The sequence below is a fragment of the Mustela erminea genome, chromosome 8, assembly GCF_009829155.1.
Source record: "Mustela erminea isolate mMusErm1 chromosome 8, mMusErm1.Pri, whole genome shotgun sequence".
NCBI classification, from domain to species: domain Eukaryota; kingdom Metazoa; phylum Chordata; class Mammalia; order Carnivora; family Mustelidae; genus Mustela; species Mustela erminea.
The window spans coordinates 9,873,416-9,890,900 of record NC_045621.1 but is presented as its reverse complement, the minus strand read 5'-3'; the positions used below and the strand labels follow the sequence as shown (position 1 = coordinate 9,890,900).

The following is a 17,485-nucleotide window of genomic DNA, read 5'->3' as shown; positions in this document are numbered from 1 at the left end:
CATTTATAGACTAAATCTATTTTTCTTGGACTTGGAGAAGTCTAATCTTCCATTTAATAAGTATATGTATATGCTAACAAATGGACTGTTTCTTGCACTTGTATTAAGTCCTCACAGATTCTAAAACTTACATTTATATTACTTTAAACTTCCCAGCTGAATATTTTTCTGTAATAAATATCTAAAAGAAATCTCTAAGCTTTTTATAAGGTGGATCTGTGAACCACAAATAAAATAAAAACTCCCTTGACCCAAAGCAAAGTGCAAACACATTCTTAATGCTTTTTCTCTCTTATAGTGATAATAGAATATGCTCTTCAGGATTAATGACCTTAGAGATATAAAAGCTTTGGCTCAAATAGTCAACTTGACCTGAACATCAAGATGAATCTGATTAAAGGTTTCAAGTTTTATCCATAACTTCCAGAATGGGTTAGAATCATCTAAAACTTTAATCCTTATTGTATGACTCTGATTAAATGAACACCAGCTTCTGTCCATATGCAAGAAACAGATGACAGATCTCATAGATGCATATTCTCAGCCCAGAGACTCTAAGGGCAAATGCCTCCCTCTGCCCCCACTACCTCCCCCAACCCAACCACTGAAACCACGTTCAAAGTGGAACAAATAATTGTCTTAATTTAGGAAAATGTAAAAATGAAAAATTGTCTTAATTTAGAAAAACGTAAAAAGTAAGGGTAGTTTTTATCTGTGATAATAAAACTCAGAGTCCATAAACAACTTTTTTTAAAAGATTTTGTATATTTACTTGAGAGAGAGAAAGAGCATGAGAAAGAGTGAGAGAGAGAACACAAGCAGGCTGGAGGGGCAGAGGAAGAAGCAGACTCCCCACAGAGCAGGGAGCCCATTGTGAAACTTGATCCCATCAGGTCTGGTATCATGACCTGAGCAGAAGGCAGATGCTTAGCCTACTGAGCCCCCGAAGCGCCCCATACATACATTTTGATAGAAATTACTGAAATAATTAAATTCCCCCACCCCAAAAAATATTGAATTGGGGACTAATGGATTTTACACTCACCATCTCCACCTACTTAAATGACTTTGTGCAAAAGGTCTGTATCTACTGTTCTACATCTATTGTTTTTATTTGTCAATATAATTCCTAACCTAAATCATAGTACTATCTCAAGGATCAAAGGAAATAAGGTATGCTAAAGCACTTTGAAAATCATAAAACTGCAAAACAGAATTTTAGATATAGCTCAGTTAAGAATGTAAGTAAAGCATGGCAATGTATTAAAAGAGCAATAAAGTCTTTGAAAAGTTAGGTTTTATTCTAGGAATGTAAGAATGGATCAACATTAGGCATGCCATCAATGTACTTCAATAAACAAATAGGTTAAAAGAGAGAAACAATAGGATTATGCCTATAAATTCCCCAAAATGCAACTGATAAAATACAACATTAATTCCCAGTAAAGCTCTCTATAAAATGAGAAAAGAAGAAAACTTCCTTTATAAGACCAATCTTATTCCAGAGATCCTAGAGGAAATAGCATACCAACTTGGAAAATTTTCAAAGCATTCTCATTATAACAAAAAACAAACAAAAAAAACATTATGTGTTCTATATTTGAACATAATTTTGGATATTTAAGCCAAAGCAATAAGACAAGGTTAAGAAATTAAGTATAAAATATTGTAAAGGAGGTGAAAGATCATTACTATTTTAGAAAATATAATTATTTACTTAGAAAATAAAAAATGATCAACTGAAAAATTATCAGTACTAATAAAAGTGATGGTGGCAAAATAAAATACAAATATTAAAAACTTAGGGGCATTTGGGTGGCACAGTTGGTTAAGTGGCCAACTCTTGGTTTTGACTCAGGTCAAGATCTTGGGGTGGTGAGATTGAGCCCCAAGTCAGACCTTGCACCCAGCACAGAGTCTGCTTGAGATTCTCTCTCCCTCTGCCTTTGCCTCTTCCACTCATGCTCTCTCTCTAAAATAAATGAATAAATCTTTAAAAAAATACTAATAGCTTTCTCATACATCAGCCTGCTTCTAAATGTAATGGCGGGTGGGTGAATGCGAGGGGACTCCTACTGGAATTAACAACAGATACTGTAATCCAGTCAAAAACAAATTTAATAAGATATGTCCAAAAATTGTATGGAATTTTATTTCATTTAAAGTAAAAAAAAAAAGGATCAAATAAGTGAAAACATAAAAAATACTTAAAAGATAATACTGGCAAAATTCCACTAATTAGTAGGCAAATACAGAAAAAAAATTGTTATAAAAGGCCCACTGGGCTCATTTCAAGAGGTAGAGGTGGAAGTGGCATTTCAAATAATGAAGGCAATTATTAATGTTGAAGAAATTCACTATCCATTTCAACAACAACAAAACTAGATTACTCCTTTCTGCCAGACCAAAAAAATTTCAAAGTATTAAGGATTAAATGAAACATGTTAAGTACTAGAAAAAACTATAACCATGTATTTGTGTAATTGGGGGTCGTGAAAATCTCTTCTTACTAAACATATAAAGACCAGAAATCATACAGTAAAATACTGATAAAATTGACCACATTAAAACTTAAAACCATATCCAAATTAAAGAAAAAAGAGGGGAGGGAAATATTTGCTATATGTTTCTTAATTTACAAAAAGTGTTCACAAACCAATTTTAGAAAGATAGATTTACAAAATTATATGACTGCTTCAAAATTATATGAAAAAACTTTCAAACATATCTCATAAATAAAATTTTATTAAGTAAATAAATTATTTACTTAATAAAAAAATTATTGTTTTGCTTGTCAGATTATCAAAGGTTACAGAAAGTGAGATAATGGGAATTTTCAATGTTATGCTGAATATAAATGTGTACAATTTTTCTGGAAGGCAATGTAGCAATATGTTGTAAAATGTTAAGAATACATCTACTTTGATCTAGCAAGATCATTTTAGAGCATATATTTTAAGAAAATATTTGAGCAAATGATCAAAGATATAAGTACAAGGCAGTTATGCCACTCTGGTGATGATATCAAAAAAATAAGTAAACTAATAAACTCTTATCCCCAGAAAGGACTGGCAAAATAAATTCTGGTACATTAATGCCACAGGATTCTATGCAGCACTAATATGGGTGACAGAGATCTATAAATCTGAAAATGGATAATATGTGTCTGTGTGTATTTAAAAATGTAGGTATTATAAAGTGTACATATAGTATGAGATCTCATTATTTATATATGGCAAATCTGGAAGAATATATTCCATTGGTAATAGTAGTTATCTTTAGGAGGAAATGTGCAAAATTATGGAATTAGTTTTCTCTGTATTGCTCAAATTATTTAAAATTAATAAATATTATCATATATTATAAGGAAAATGTTAAAGATATTTCCATAGAATTAGTCTTATAATTACCTCATTAATTATCAGACAGTTATACTTTGTAGAGGTAAATAATGATATCCATCTTAAGACTTAGTTGAGGTATAACTAAAATGGTTACAATTTCAAAGTACATTGTATTTATTTGTGTTAAAATATTACATCGATGTTATTTTAGTTAAATAATAATATTCTAAATGTTTATTGTTCTTGGGACTGGTCAATACATCCTTATTAAAGTATAAAAAGTATCCTTTAAGTATCATGATAAATCTTTATTTGGAAATTACTTAAGAATGTTACATTTTAGGGGGCATCTGAGTGACTCAGTTATTAAGTATCTGCCTTCGGCTGGGGTCATGATTCCAGGGTCCTGGGATCAAGTCCGGCTTCGGCCTCCCTGCTGGGCGGGAAGCCTGCTTCTCCCTCTCCCACTACCCCCCTGCTTGCATTCCCTCTCTCACTATCTCTCTCTCTCTGTCAAATAAATAAATAAAATCTTTAAAAAAGAATCTTACATTTTAGAACTACTGATTCTAATTACCCTTTGTGGGAAAAATTTCCAAAACACAATGAAGTTTTATAACGTATCTATGAAATTAATCTCCTAACTACTTAAACAATTAATTTAAATGAAAATGTGAGGTATGTCTTCTCTTCAACTTTTGCTACCTCTAAGCTTTGAGAATAGATATAAGTAGATGAATTTCCCGGAGGAAAAAAAGAGATTAAACTGAGATTTCCTGACTAGTTGTTTAAATCAATTTGATTTCAATTAAATACACTCCACTGATAATGAGATTCAAACCCGCTGTATTAAATTAGGACTTAAACATATTTCAAAGAAATAGGATTCAGCAAGAATTCCATATAGGTTACAAGAGCTTTAATCTTCCAGAGCACACATACTAATTACAAAAATTTCAACAATTTTCACCAAGTACAACGTGTAGCCTTCAAAATTCCCCATAGCTACCTTAGCCTAATCCTCTATTGTCTTTTCTAGATATGTGACTCCAAATTTATCTTTGCATTCTTTTTTTTTTTTTTTTTAGATTTTTCTTATTTATTTGACAGAGAGAGAGAGAGAGCGAAAGCCCGGGGAGCACCAGGGAGAGGGAGAGGGAGAAGCAGGACCCCTGAATCCCAGGATCCTGGGATCATGACCTGAGCTAAAGGCAGATGCTTAAGCAACTGAGTCACCCAGTTGCCCCTAACTTTGCATTCTGTCCTCTTTAACACATTCTCATATCTTCACAAAACAGTGTACAAAATATTTCATTGTCACCTAATCCACATTCCTTTATTTCTTTAGTTATAGCTATCAAGTCTCTTCTTTAATAGAGATTTCTTATTCCAATGCATACAGTAATGTCTGTCCATCCTTGCCACTTAAAACACTATTCTATCAGTTAAACTTAACTCTCTACATTTAACTTGTGAACTTTAGGAAATTCAACTAATGAACTCAGTATTCTACCTTGAATGCTACTTAGAATAGTAAGCATTTTTCTGAGTCATTTTTGCACTTTCAGGAAAAATAATGGCTGTCAATATATTAAAATACACTAAATCTGCTCAATTCCCACTAGAAATTGCCTCATGAGAATAAAATCTGCAGCATGAGAATATAATCCTAAGAAAATAAGAAATGGTAACTAGAATAAAAATGCTGTCATATCCCATGTAAATCTGAGCCAAATTCACTTGAAATACTAACAGTGAATTCTGGTGCATATTCTTAAGTACTGGCTCACTGTTCTTAAAAAACTGCCAGGTGGCTTGTTTTCTTGGCACTGAGAGTTTACAAAACCCTATAAAATTTGAAACAGTTAGACTTACTCATCTTAGCAGTTTTAAAAACAAGACGAACATCACAACATTTTCAGGATTCTGTATTAGCACATACTGATCTCTAGGCTACCAGTTTGAACACAAAGATATTTAAAAGACAGTTTGAATTATGTGGGGGTTTTGTTGTTGTTATTGTATACAAGGTCATTAGTTTCACTAAAGGTCTTTGAATTCCCATTTGTTAATGAAACTGGTACATCTCCTGAGAGGATAAATTTCTAATATGTCTGCTAATGTTCTCTGAAAAGGATATTTTATCCCAGGGAGTATGAATCCCATGGTGAAGAACTAAAAGTATTCACATTACAGATTCTTCTTTAGTGTTTAATCATAAAAGGATCATAGCAGTAAAAATTCCAAGCTGTGCTGGGTCAATTAAATTAAACTTGTTCCAAAATAATGTTTCATCTCATAGATCTCATTTAAATTATCAGTAAAAAAAGGACATTAAAGTCATCTATTATTATAAAACTGGTAGGATGGTAGGGAAATAAAGTACTTAATAAAATCATTTGTAATCTATAATCATTTTCCTAAAATAGCATTTTTACCAAACAGTTTACAGTAAAAAAGCATGGTAATTTACAAATAGCTTAGAGACTAGTCTCTAATTAATCTCTTAGAAAAAGAGACTTGACACCCCAACATATTTAAATTTAATTAGCATTGCTATCAGGAAAGCTTGCAAAAAATTACAAAGGAAATCCATAATGAATTCACTACACTCACTTACTTTCATATTATCATCCCTAGGTGGTTTCTTCATAGCAACTTCTATAAATTGAGAGAAAGTAACAGCCAGTTCCATCTATGACAGAGACTAAACTCATTATTGTTTTAACTACCTCCAAGTCAAGTCATTTTATGTTCATAAATGAAAGTCAAAATAAGGAGAGTAAGAGCATCTCACATTTCTAAGAAGTTTTACTACTTTTCAAAGGGTATCCACATTCATTTTTTTCATGAGATCTCCACAAGATTTTAAAGATGAGAAAATCCAAGACACAAGGAGACTGAATACCTTGCCAAAAACATAGACACCAGTGGCCAAGCTGGATGCCAAACTCAGATATTCTTATTCTTGGTTGAATTTATTTCTATAAACTCACACTACCTCTGCCTTTTACTACTCTATTTCTCTAGTTCCCAGAGTATCTTCTCACCCCTTCACCATGATAAGAAATGTAAGTTTTACAACTCTAGCTATTTTTTTCTCACTGAATGCTGAATAAAGGGGAATGCCACTTATTCCAGTTATTTCTTCCCAGGAGAGCTATGTTCCTTGGCAAAAATGCCTCTAAGAAAGAGGATATGATATAGAAAATTCTTCATAATTTTGGGATATTTTAAATTTTTTTCAAATACATTTGTAGAGCCACAGTCTGTGCCAGGCACTCATCTAGGTGAGCAGGCAGGCTCTCAGCTAAGTTGCAGGTGTACTGCAATATCACTTGTAGTAGAAAGAGATCTCAAAAGACAATCACACAAACATGTAATTAAAGATTGTACAAAATGCACTGAAATATTTTAGGTAGGGGGGCTAATTTATATTGGACTGGGGTCCCATATGTCTCCTGAGGAACTAACATTTAAACTGGGCAAATTGCCAGATAAATAGTGTGGGAAGAACATTCTGTGCAGAAGAAAAACAAGAAGATCCTAAAGTAAGTGTACTAATGGCAGGCCTGCGTAGCAAATCCATAGTGACAGAGGGCAAAAGTGAAATGAAGCTGGAGGGTCGAGGCAGATCAGGTGGGGCTGTGAAAACCATTTCTAAAAAACCTGGAATTTATTCTACAGAGATTTTAAGTCAGAAAGGTGAAAGTTCTTCCTTTAAAAAGGACCTCTAGCTGCTGGAGAATGAATTTGAGATATAGAACTATTAAGGGGGCATCTCTCAGATGGTGAACACAGAAGACTTAGGATGAGAATAAGAGAAATGGTTTTATTTGAAGACTCACCGGAAGTGGGCTGGAAGCACTGGAGTGGGAGATGGGGCCACTACAAGTGACTCCCCAGTTCTCTGGTTTGAGCAACTGAGAGGCTGGGGGAGCCATTTGTAGAATCGGAAAAGACTAGAGAAGAAGCAGATTTGTGAGTGTCTCTGGAGGTGTTCAGAATGCAGTTGCAAAATGGGAGTAAATCTTGGGATAGACATCTAGGTTCAAGATATAAATCTGGGTGCTGAGAACGGTCGGGTTATCTGTGGTCTCTGAAGCCATACGACTAGATGAGATAACTTTCGAAGACAGAATAAAAAGAGAAACAAATCTAACACTGACCTTTGTGACAGTACATTTTGAGATCAGTTAGAAGAAGAAAAGCTTACAAAGAAGATAGATAATGAAAGCCAAAGCAGCAGGAGGAAACCAGAAGGGTACGTTGTCACGACAGCCAAGAGAACAGAACACTGCAAGAAGGAAGGGGTGGTCAACTGTAGTCAATGTCAGTAAGAAGACTTGGATGACGAAAATGGTCTCCAATGGACATGGTAAGATGAATGCTTTGGTGATCTTAGAGCAGTATCAGTGTAGTGTTGGATATAGAGAAAAGAGAGCAGCAGATTAAAGAATGAATGTGTAGAGAATGTAAGAGTTTGATTGAGGAAGGGAGTGATGAGACAGAACAATGGCTGGAGAGAGAAAGAAATGAATCAAAGGGGTTTTTGTTTGGTTTTGTTATTGTTCTAAGGGGAAAAAAAAGAGAATAACAGAAGACAAGGACAATGTGAGGGTGGGGGAAGGATAACTAAGAGGTAGAAAAGGAGACCGAGGGCCAATGTGAACAGAACAGCTTTGATAATAGAAATCCTTCCTCCTCTGTAAAAAGAGGGAAAAAGAGGATGAGTATAGAAATAAGTAGATGGGAGGAATGAGTGGTGGTAAAATAGGGGAATCCCCATCTGGTAGCTTCTATTTTATCACTAAAGAATAAGGCAAAGTCATTTGTTGAGGATGAAGAAGGAGATAGAGAAAATCAGAGATCTGACAAAAGTGGAGAAGAAAAATCTTTAGTTGCTTTTGCAGGTTCACCTCCATTCACACTTCTGTTAACAGTGATTTCCCTAGCGAATTGCCTTTCCCCATTCTGAGCCTATGGTCTTGAGATAGAGCTGACACCAGTCTCCTCTTCCCTTTCCAGCCCCATCACTCCCACGACTGACCTAGATCCTGGTGTGGGAATGTCCAGGCCTGGCCAACCGAAGCATCACCCTTGCATTAGCTACTGCTTCAACCCAATGAAACCCAATCCCAGAACTTTCAATGAAACCACTGGGAAAGAAGAAGCCCCTGGGGGGAAAGGCACACTTTTTCCTCTGGGGCTCCTAATATGGTAGGATGTAAGTCTGGAACTACTGGAATCAACCCTTATATATCAGGGAAGCAAACCTGGGGAACACGGAACTAAAAGATGTGAAGAAAGAGGTCCCGAAAATTTTGTTGCCCCAGATTCAGCTAGATACTCCCAGACATTGGATTCTGAACCAACACCTCCAACACAAAAATGTCAGTATGAGTTGGATTGTTGACACTTGCAAGCAAAGGCATCCTGACTGAGACAGAGTAATAATCCCTGTGGGGAAGGGAAGAATAACTCACTAGAGAAATGACTGTAAGACATTGCTGCGGATCCATTTGGCTGTCAGTTCTCATGAATTTGTGCTGATATCACTAACCTTGGGATTTCTACTAAACAAGTCAAATTCTTTAAAATTTTCAGTAATACTACCTAATTTTTGATATTTTGCAGAGTTAGCAACTTAATTTGATATAATTATTACTATTATATATAAAAACAAATAAGCTATTAAAAAACAAAGATAAGATTGAGAAGACAAGCTATAGTCTAGGAGAAAATATTTGCAAAAGACACATCTGATATAGGACTGTTATCCAAGATATACAAAGAACTTTTTAAAGTCGAGAAAAAAAATAAACAACCTTAAAAAATGGGTTAAAGGCCTCACAGACATCTCACCAAAGGTCTACAGATGAAAACAACCACACAAGTACCTGTTCCACATCATAAGTCATCAGGGAAATGCAAATTAAAACAGCAATGAGATACCATATGCACGTATTAGAATGGCCCAAATCCAGAACACTGACCACAACACATGCCGACAAGGATTTAGAATGACAGAAACTCTCCCTTACTGCTGGTGGGAGGGAATACAAAATGGTAATCCCATCTTGGTAGACATTTTGACAATTTCTTACAAAGCTAAACACCTTACCATATGATCTAGTGTTACCCCACCCCAGTCACCTTGGTATTCACCCAAAGGAGTTGAAAACTTATTTCCACACAAAAATATGCACACGCATGTTTATAGCAGCTTTATTCATAATTGCCAGAACTTGGAGACAACCAAGATGTCCTTTAGTAGATGAATGGATGAGTAAAATTGTGACACATTCGGACAATGGAATATTATTCAGCACTGAAAAAGAAATGAGCTAACAAGTCCTGAAAAAACATGGAGGAATCTAAAATGCAAATTACTAAGTGAAAGAAGTCAGTCTGAAGGGCTACATGCTGTGTGATCTCAACTATATGACATTTTAGAAAAGGCAAAATTACAGAGACAGTAAAAAGCTCGGTGATTACTAGTGGATAGGGGTGGGTGGAAGAATGAATACAGAGCACAGATGTTCAGAGAGGTGAAAATACTCTGTAGGATACTATAATGATGAATATATGTCATCATACACTTGCCTAAACCCACGGAATGTACAATCCTGCAAGAACCCTAATGTAGACTCTGGACTTGAGTGATGAGTCAGTGTATGTTCATAGATTGTAACAAATACACCAGTCTGTTGGGAGGCTACACCTAAGTGGGAGAAATCTCTGTACCTTACTCTTAGTTTTGCTATGTAACAATCTTCCCCTTGTTTATAAAGTTTAAATACATATTCAACTTAAATGCAAAAATAATATAAAATCACTCAATATCTTATCAACATCTAAACTGGCAAAAGACAAGTTAAAAGATGGCCTTCTTATAACCATATCCAAGATGAGACAAAGACCTATATTTGCTACAGTTTAGCCAATGGAAAACAGGCCCTATAAATTCTATTAAATTATTTAACAAATAATTTAGTTAAAGACACAAATAGATGCAATAATTCATTGCCAGTTAAACAAATAATTTTCTTTCTTCTCTTTCAATGCCAGTAAAGCAAACTTTGCAGGTGCTCAGTCAGCATCCTTGCATAAAGCCAAATAATACAACCTTTTTTGAATGACAAAGGAAACATACATTACCAAATAATGAGTCATTGACAAGCCACATATTTGGATATTTAAAAGAACTACTCTAAAAAACATGGAAAATTTTACCATGATTCTAAGTATAAAATTCATTTTGTTTAATTGACATTTATCAAGAAATTATTAGAGAGAATTACATTATCGAGATGTGAAATAGCTCTTTCTGACTTTCTTATACATTTGGACTAGAAAAGTGATTAGTCTGGATTGAGAGTACCCTTATAGTCTTTCGAAAACTGAAGAAAGAAGTCTTCTAAAGAAGTTTCCTAAGGTTTTCTGGCAAGCTGACAAGTCCAGAATGGGCTACCAGAGAAGAAGATGCAAAATTTTCCCTCTCTACTGTCCTCACTTCCTAAAATTATTCCTCCTTTACAAATGAGAAAGGTTGTAATCTGAGATGAGCATTCCATTCCTCACCTACGGTGCAGGGTCTGCACGAGGTGTAAGTGTGATGCAGGGGGAGAAGGCACGGGGAGGACTCCGCAGGAGCTAACACCCACAGCTCCTCCCGCCACATACACTCACTCCCAGGTGGACTCTCCACAACATTCCTCCAGGAAGCTCCCAACTGACTCAATGTTAATGCCTCCCTGGAGAGGAAAACAACCCTAACTTGACAATGGCAAGGCCTCCAGTACCTTGTATGTCCTCTTGAGCATATGAAAGTTCTTTTGAGGGGCGCCTGGGTGGCTCAGTGGGTTAAAGCCTCTGTCTTTGGCACAGGTCATGATCTCAGGGAATCTGGGATCGAGCCCTGCATTGGGCACTCTGCGCGGCAGGGAGCCTGCTTCCCCATCTCTCTCTCTGCCTGCTTGTGATCTATGTCGGTCAAATAATAAATAAAATCTTAAAAAAAAAAAGAGAGAGAGAAAAGAAAGAAAGAAAGAATGTTCTTTTGAAAACCTCCCTTTTCCTTCCTCCCCAACTCCCAAATCTATAATCAGCCACCCCTCCCCGCAGCCGGGCAGCAGCTCTTTCTGTCCGAGGGCCCTCTTCTCTCACCCCTCGCTTTAATAAAAACTCTTTGCTAAAGAATTCTTTCTTGGTTGTTGGCACGGGATCCTACCCCACCAAACCCCACCTATATTCTAAAACTACATCAAGAGTGCCTGCATATGTGCATTATTAAATATGTGCATTATATGTGCTGTCTCTCAGACTTCTGCATTTCAAAAATCTTAATGCTTTAGTCCATGAGTCTGATTTTCTGAAGCTTTAATTATCTGTGTAGATTCCTTCTGAACAGGCATTTTATTTATCCTGACAAATCATTAGTGGCTAGGCCAGGACTAAGGATAGTAAAGAGGCCTCCAAGTTCCGAGGTGTGGTACTTACCACGTATCTTTTATGATATCAGTTTTGCATTTCACTTACATGCTGAGTTAGTCCCACTATCACCATGATGCCTAAATTACTTCCTATCATATTTCTTTTCATACCTACATTAAGCTTCAATGTTTTTAGTGTCATATTTTCTTGTTACCATTATGCTGCTTTTGCCCTCTAATTTTTGGGCTCCCATGGGGCTCTGTTAGTTTTTAGCACTCACATCCACAAGTAAATCTATTTCAGGTACGTTACTGATCATGCCAAAAATCTCCAGGTGGATTTTTAGAGCTTCACTTTAGAGCAGTCTTCTATGAATGTGTCCAGAAAAACTGGAATTGGTCCCTGGGCCAGAAAGAAATGTGCCCAGCCCACTAATGATTCTGCCTCCAGTCTTCCCAGTACCAGACTCTTGCAATGATTTGATCCAACAGCTCATCCATAAGGGCAAAGGGGCTCTCTCGTCTACAAAACATAAAGGTTTTCATGCAGTCTTTTCTTTAAATTAGCTACAATTTTATATAATGTAGGAAAGATGTCAGGATTCAAAGACAATAGCCAAGAAAGAATTCTTGAGATGTCGTTGGTGTAAAAAGGTGATTCTATTAAAACATGGGGACAAGACACATGGGCAGAAAGAGCTGCACTGGGGTCATGAGGAGTGGCCCATTATATGTTTTCGAATTGGGAGGGGATAGGGATAGCATACACCAGACATTTTGGAAAAAAGGTTTCCAGAATCCTAGGGGCCTCGCTATTATTAGAAAGAAGTCATTTATTACTGTTTAGTAAAAACTCAGTCGTGAGACTCTTCAGTTGTATGTTGGTGTGTCATATGCTCAGAGGATGATTGCCAACATGTGTCTTGGGGGTAGAGGGGTTAGAGATAAAGGAAGTTTTCAAAGGAAAAAGTAGAGTTACAGGACTTTCAGGCTTCACCCTAGACCCACTGAATCTGCAGTGGAGTCCAGAAATTTGGGGTGTAATAAGACAGGGGTGATTCTGATGCATCCTAAAGTTTCACTACACAACATCACTGGTACCAATCTTACTGACCACAAGAATCACCTAAGATCGCTCATTTAAATGATATATTCCTAGATCCGCCCCATCTGATTCAGTAGAACGGAGGTACGTTCCAGGAATGCATATTTTTAACAAATGATCTCCCACCACCACCTCAAGTGATTCTTATGGTCAGGGAAATTTAAAAACACTGCACCAAATCAGGATATTCAACTTCGGTACAATTATTTTTAAAAAGTAAGTGGATATTACATATAATTATGTGATAGTTCCATGTTAAGAATATCTGTATATTGAAACCATATTTTTTCAGCATTTTAAATTATATTGTTAGTTCAGAAAGAAGATGAAATTAAGAAAGGTAATAGGGGGGTGCCTGGGTGGTTCAGTGGGTTAAGCCTCTGCCTTCAGCTCAGGTCATGATCTCAGGGTCCTGGGATCGAGCCCTACATCGGGCTCTCTGTTCAGTAGGGAGCCTGCTTGCCCCTTCTTCTCTGCCTGCCTCTCTGCTTGTGATCTCTCTCTCTCTCTCTCTCTCTCTCTCTGTGTCAAATAAATAAATAAATAAATAAATCTTTTAAAAAAAAAAAAGGTAATAGGAAGTCACCATTTAAAAAATATTAGGAAATACTCCTTTAGATAAGCAGTTCTAGAGAATTCATATAATTTGAGAGTTTCAGAGATTAATAGCTACATATAAAATTGCAGGCAACTCTGAGAAAAGCCCAATATCCATTCAAAAACACAGAAGCTAATAAAGGGGTTTTATTTGTGTTATAAAGGATTTCTTGCTTTAAGAAATAATTCATGGCAACAGTCTTATATAAATCTGACACTCTTCTAGCGTAGCTAAAACTTGTTTTGGGGGTTGTTTTTTTTTTTGTTTTTTTGTTTTTTTTTGATGCACACAATTTACCAGAAAATTAACCTTTGCATTTCATATACACAAAAATATAGTTTTGTGTTTAGTGAGGCAAACTATATTATAAATAAGAAATGTAAAGGGCTGTTTGGGGCTTACTTTAAACCTCCACTTTTATTTCCTGAGCAACAGGCTCCAGGGTCTCACCATGTTCTGGATAATTCAGATTTTTGGTTAATGGGTTGTAGCTCCTAAATGTACTCAAAGAAAGAAAAAGGAAGCTGTCATTTATTGAAGTCTAACCACTGCCATGCCAGACACGGTAAAAAACCTTCTCTCAGTATCACACAGTATATATGGGGTGGGAAAAGTAAGACTCAACATATCTTTTTTTTTTTTAATTTCTTGTTTCCCTTTTCTTAAAGATTTTATTATTTATTTGAGAGAGTGAAAGAGTGAGAGAAAGAACATGAGCAGGGGGGAGGGTTAGAGAGGAAGAAGCAAGCTCCCTGCACAGCCAGGAGCCCCAAAGTGGGGCTCAACCCCAGAACCCCGAACCCCAGAATCAAGACCTCATCTGAAGGCAGACGCTAAACCCTGGCACCCTGAATCAACATATCTATTAACCTAATAACGCATTTGAAAGAAAGGAAAGATTTGGTAGCTCCTAAACTAGTGTTTCCCACTCTCCCTGAGGCCACTGAAGCCAGTTTGACCAATTTCCCTCAGCTTCCTCTTCACCCTTTCCCCCTTCAGTAGACTTGCCCTCTCGCTACCATCCTTCATTGTTGGGGGCCATTATAGAGAATGTGAATGAGTAACAGCCCTCTAATATGTGTAGGTAGTACAAAATTCTACCAGGAAACATTATTCACAGCCCAGCATTTTCCAGGATTCAAAGAATACTAGAAATTTGTTTACCAATACAATCATTAGGATATAAACACATTTAGAGTCACTAAGTCACAAAACATGCCTCATAGATTCCAGATGAAATTTTCACTTTCTTTACACCGCGCCACCCCCCACCATTGTCAGTGGGTTTCAGCAGTCATTCCTTTCCATACCTAATCCACTGCCACACACTGAATTCCTAATTATAATTACCCATAATCTTTTTTTCACGAGCAGATGGAACTAGAGTTCTACAATGGGACATTTCCAATGCTCATCATTACACTTACTGGGTCGAATTTGCAGTCCTTAACTTCCAATTGGGACTCATTTAAAACCAAAGTAGCTTACTAAGAAAGTTAAATGGAAAGTTTCATATAGCTACTAATGTATTTTCAAAAGTAGGTCTGGGTCTTCTGTACCCAGTAGTGTTGATAAATGCTTTCTGCTAATAACCCCAATGTCTGATGTATCAATATTGGCACAGTAATCTTGAAACACTCTTATTAACATTCTTTATGTGCATTTTACTTAATGGTACTTTAAAGGAAGGTGACATGAGAAAAACTATTTTCAAGTCATCTCAGGAAATGAAACCAACCACTATCTTATAACAACAAATTCAACTTTTTTTTAAAAAGCAGCGCAAAGGTAGAAAGCTCTGATCAATTTGACCTAATTTATTTATTTTCAAAATGTAATGTAAAATGTATTAATCAAAAAGCTCTATATGAAAATTCGGGGGTGAGGAGAAAGAAAAGGATGGACTCCATCAAGAGTTCAAAAGCATGTATATGTTCACGCACCCCTGAGTCATCTCCCTGGACAAACTGACAGTATGATGGTAAATCGTAGGACTGAGATATTTCAACCCATCCATCATGGCTGCTGTAGCTCAGCAGGAGAATACGTCTGAGACCAACTCAACAAGCCCTTATTTGAGTAGGAGCGTTTACCAATACAATATTCTGCAGTCTCCAGACCCAGGAGTTTCTAGGTCTATGCTGAAATTGACACCCATAGCAATTAACACAGAAACAACTTCAGCTCACTAATCCATGCATCTTTATCAAAATTAGATCATGAATTTTCTGCTGAATATTGGAATTGAATCCATTACACTTAGCTAGTTGCTTAACGTTAATACATGTTTCTGTTGTAAAGAGAGCAAGAAATGAACTGACAGACCGTGAAAGGCTTTACTTCTGTGCATTTAAAGTGGAGCAGTAGCCTCTGGTTTCTTCTTCTTCTTTTTTTTAAAGATTGTATTTATTTGAAAGAGAGCGAGAGAGAGTGCCAGAGAGAGAAGAGGAGGCAGGCAGGAGGGGGGAGGCAGAGAGAGAGGCAGGAGTAGACTCAGAGCAGGGAGACCAATATGGCGGGGGGAGGTGGTGCTTGATTCCAGGACCCTGAGATCATGACCCACGTCAAGGGCAGCCGCTAACTGTCTGACTGAGACAGCCAGGAGTCCCTGATTTCCTCATTGTTAAGGAAACAGCAGTGAGAAAAGCTGACCAGTGGTCTTTTTTAAATGACTCAAATCCAACAGGACATCAGAGGTTTGTGAGCTGTCAGTGGTCAGTGGCCATCACTCCTACATGTGCATGGGGAGGTACATCCCCTGCCTGGAGCATCCTGAGCACACACCTTTGCCTAGCTCTGCAAAACGGACACCCTCCGAAGTGGGGTTGAACATGGCCTGAATTCATTTCTACAGTCCATGACAGCCCAAAGCTCTCCAGACCACGTGCATTTCTGGAGTTCCTACAACATGTGTGCCCTAATGCTGCCTTCTGCCTGCTACCTCTATTTGCCTGGGTTATTTATTTATTTGACAGAAAGAAAGAGAGCACAAGCAGGGGGAGCAGCAAGCAGAGTAGACGAAGAAGCAGGATCCCTGCTCCCTGGGATGCCATCCCAGAACCCTAGGATCATGACCCAAGTTGAAGGCAGACTCTTAACTGACTGAGGCACCCAGGCTCCGCTGCCTGGGTTACTTCTTCTCTAGAAAACCTCTGCATGCAAAACAGAGAATTCAGAGCCTTTCCCAAATTCCTCTGAAATCCACATATAAATAAACGTCATGACTGGACTTAAAATTCTGAGTGTATGTGTCCCAGGCACAGGAATCAGAGGCATTAACTGACAGGGATTTGATTGGCTTTAACCCTACTCCCCCCTACTCTCTCTCAAATTTCTCCTCCCTCAAAGTTAAAGCTACTTTCTTTCAACTACATATGTAAACTCCTCGGGGTTTCTTCTTTCTCTGGTAAACAAAATACTCATCTCTCCCCAAACAAAATACCTTGTTTAGGCAAAAGAGATGATCCAATTATATCAAAGGAAATTTTCCTACCTCACTATATGTAAAAAAACATAATATAAAAATCAACTTTACTGGAACCACACAGAAACCAAACAGCTAGATTTTCAAAAAGAATTAAAAAGACACGAAATTATAAGAGTTGGCAAGGATGTGGAGTAAAGGGACCCTTGAGCACTGCTGGTGGGAAGGTGAACTGGTGCAGCCATTGTGGGAAATGGTACTGAGATTCCTCAAAGAATTAAAAATAGAATTACCATATGATCCAGTAATTCCACTACTGGGTATTTATTCAAAGGAAAACAGTTATTAAGGAAGATATATGTCCCCCTATGTTTATTGCAACATTATTTACAATAGCCAAAATTCAGAAGCAATCCAAGTGTCCATCAATAAATGAATGAATAAAGAATATGTGGTATGTATACATATATAGAATATTTTATATATATAATATATAATAGATAACAATGGGATATATATAATGGAATATTACTCAGCCATAAAAAAAGAATGAAATCTTGCCATTTGCAACAACTTGGA

General features: G+C 36.8%; 1 protein-coding gene across 5 annotated transcripts in view; it reads right to left on the bottom strand.

Moving 5' to 3' along the window:
* PLCL1 (phospholipase C like 1 (inactive)) overlaps positions 1-17,485 on the bottom strand; it is a 352,432-nt gene that overhangs the window by 94,814 nt on the left and 240,133 nt on the right. The window contains exon 1 of one of the 5 annotated variants that reach the window (XM_032354308.1): positions 7,193-7,304. The exons of the other annotated variants lie outside the window; for them this stretch is intronic. Coding sequence (XP_032210199.1) covers positions 7,193-7,288 — 96 coding nt within the window. The 5' untranslated portion in view covers positions 7,289-7,304. Of the gene's footprint in view, positions 1-7,192; positions 7,305-17,485 lie in introns of those variants that run through there. 5 annotated transcript variants of the gene reach the window in all.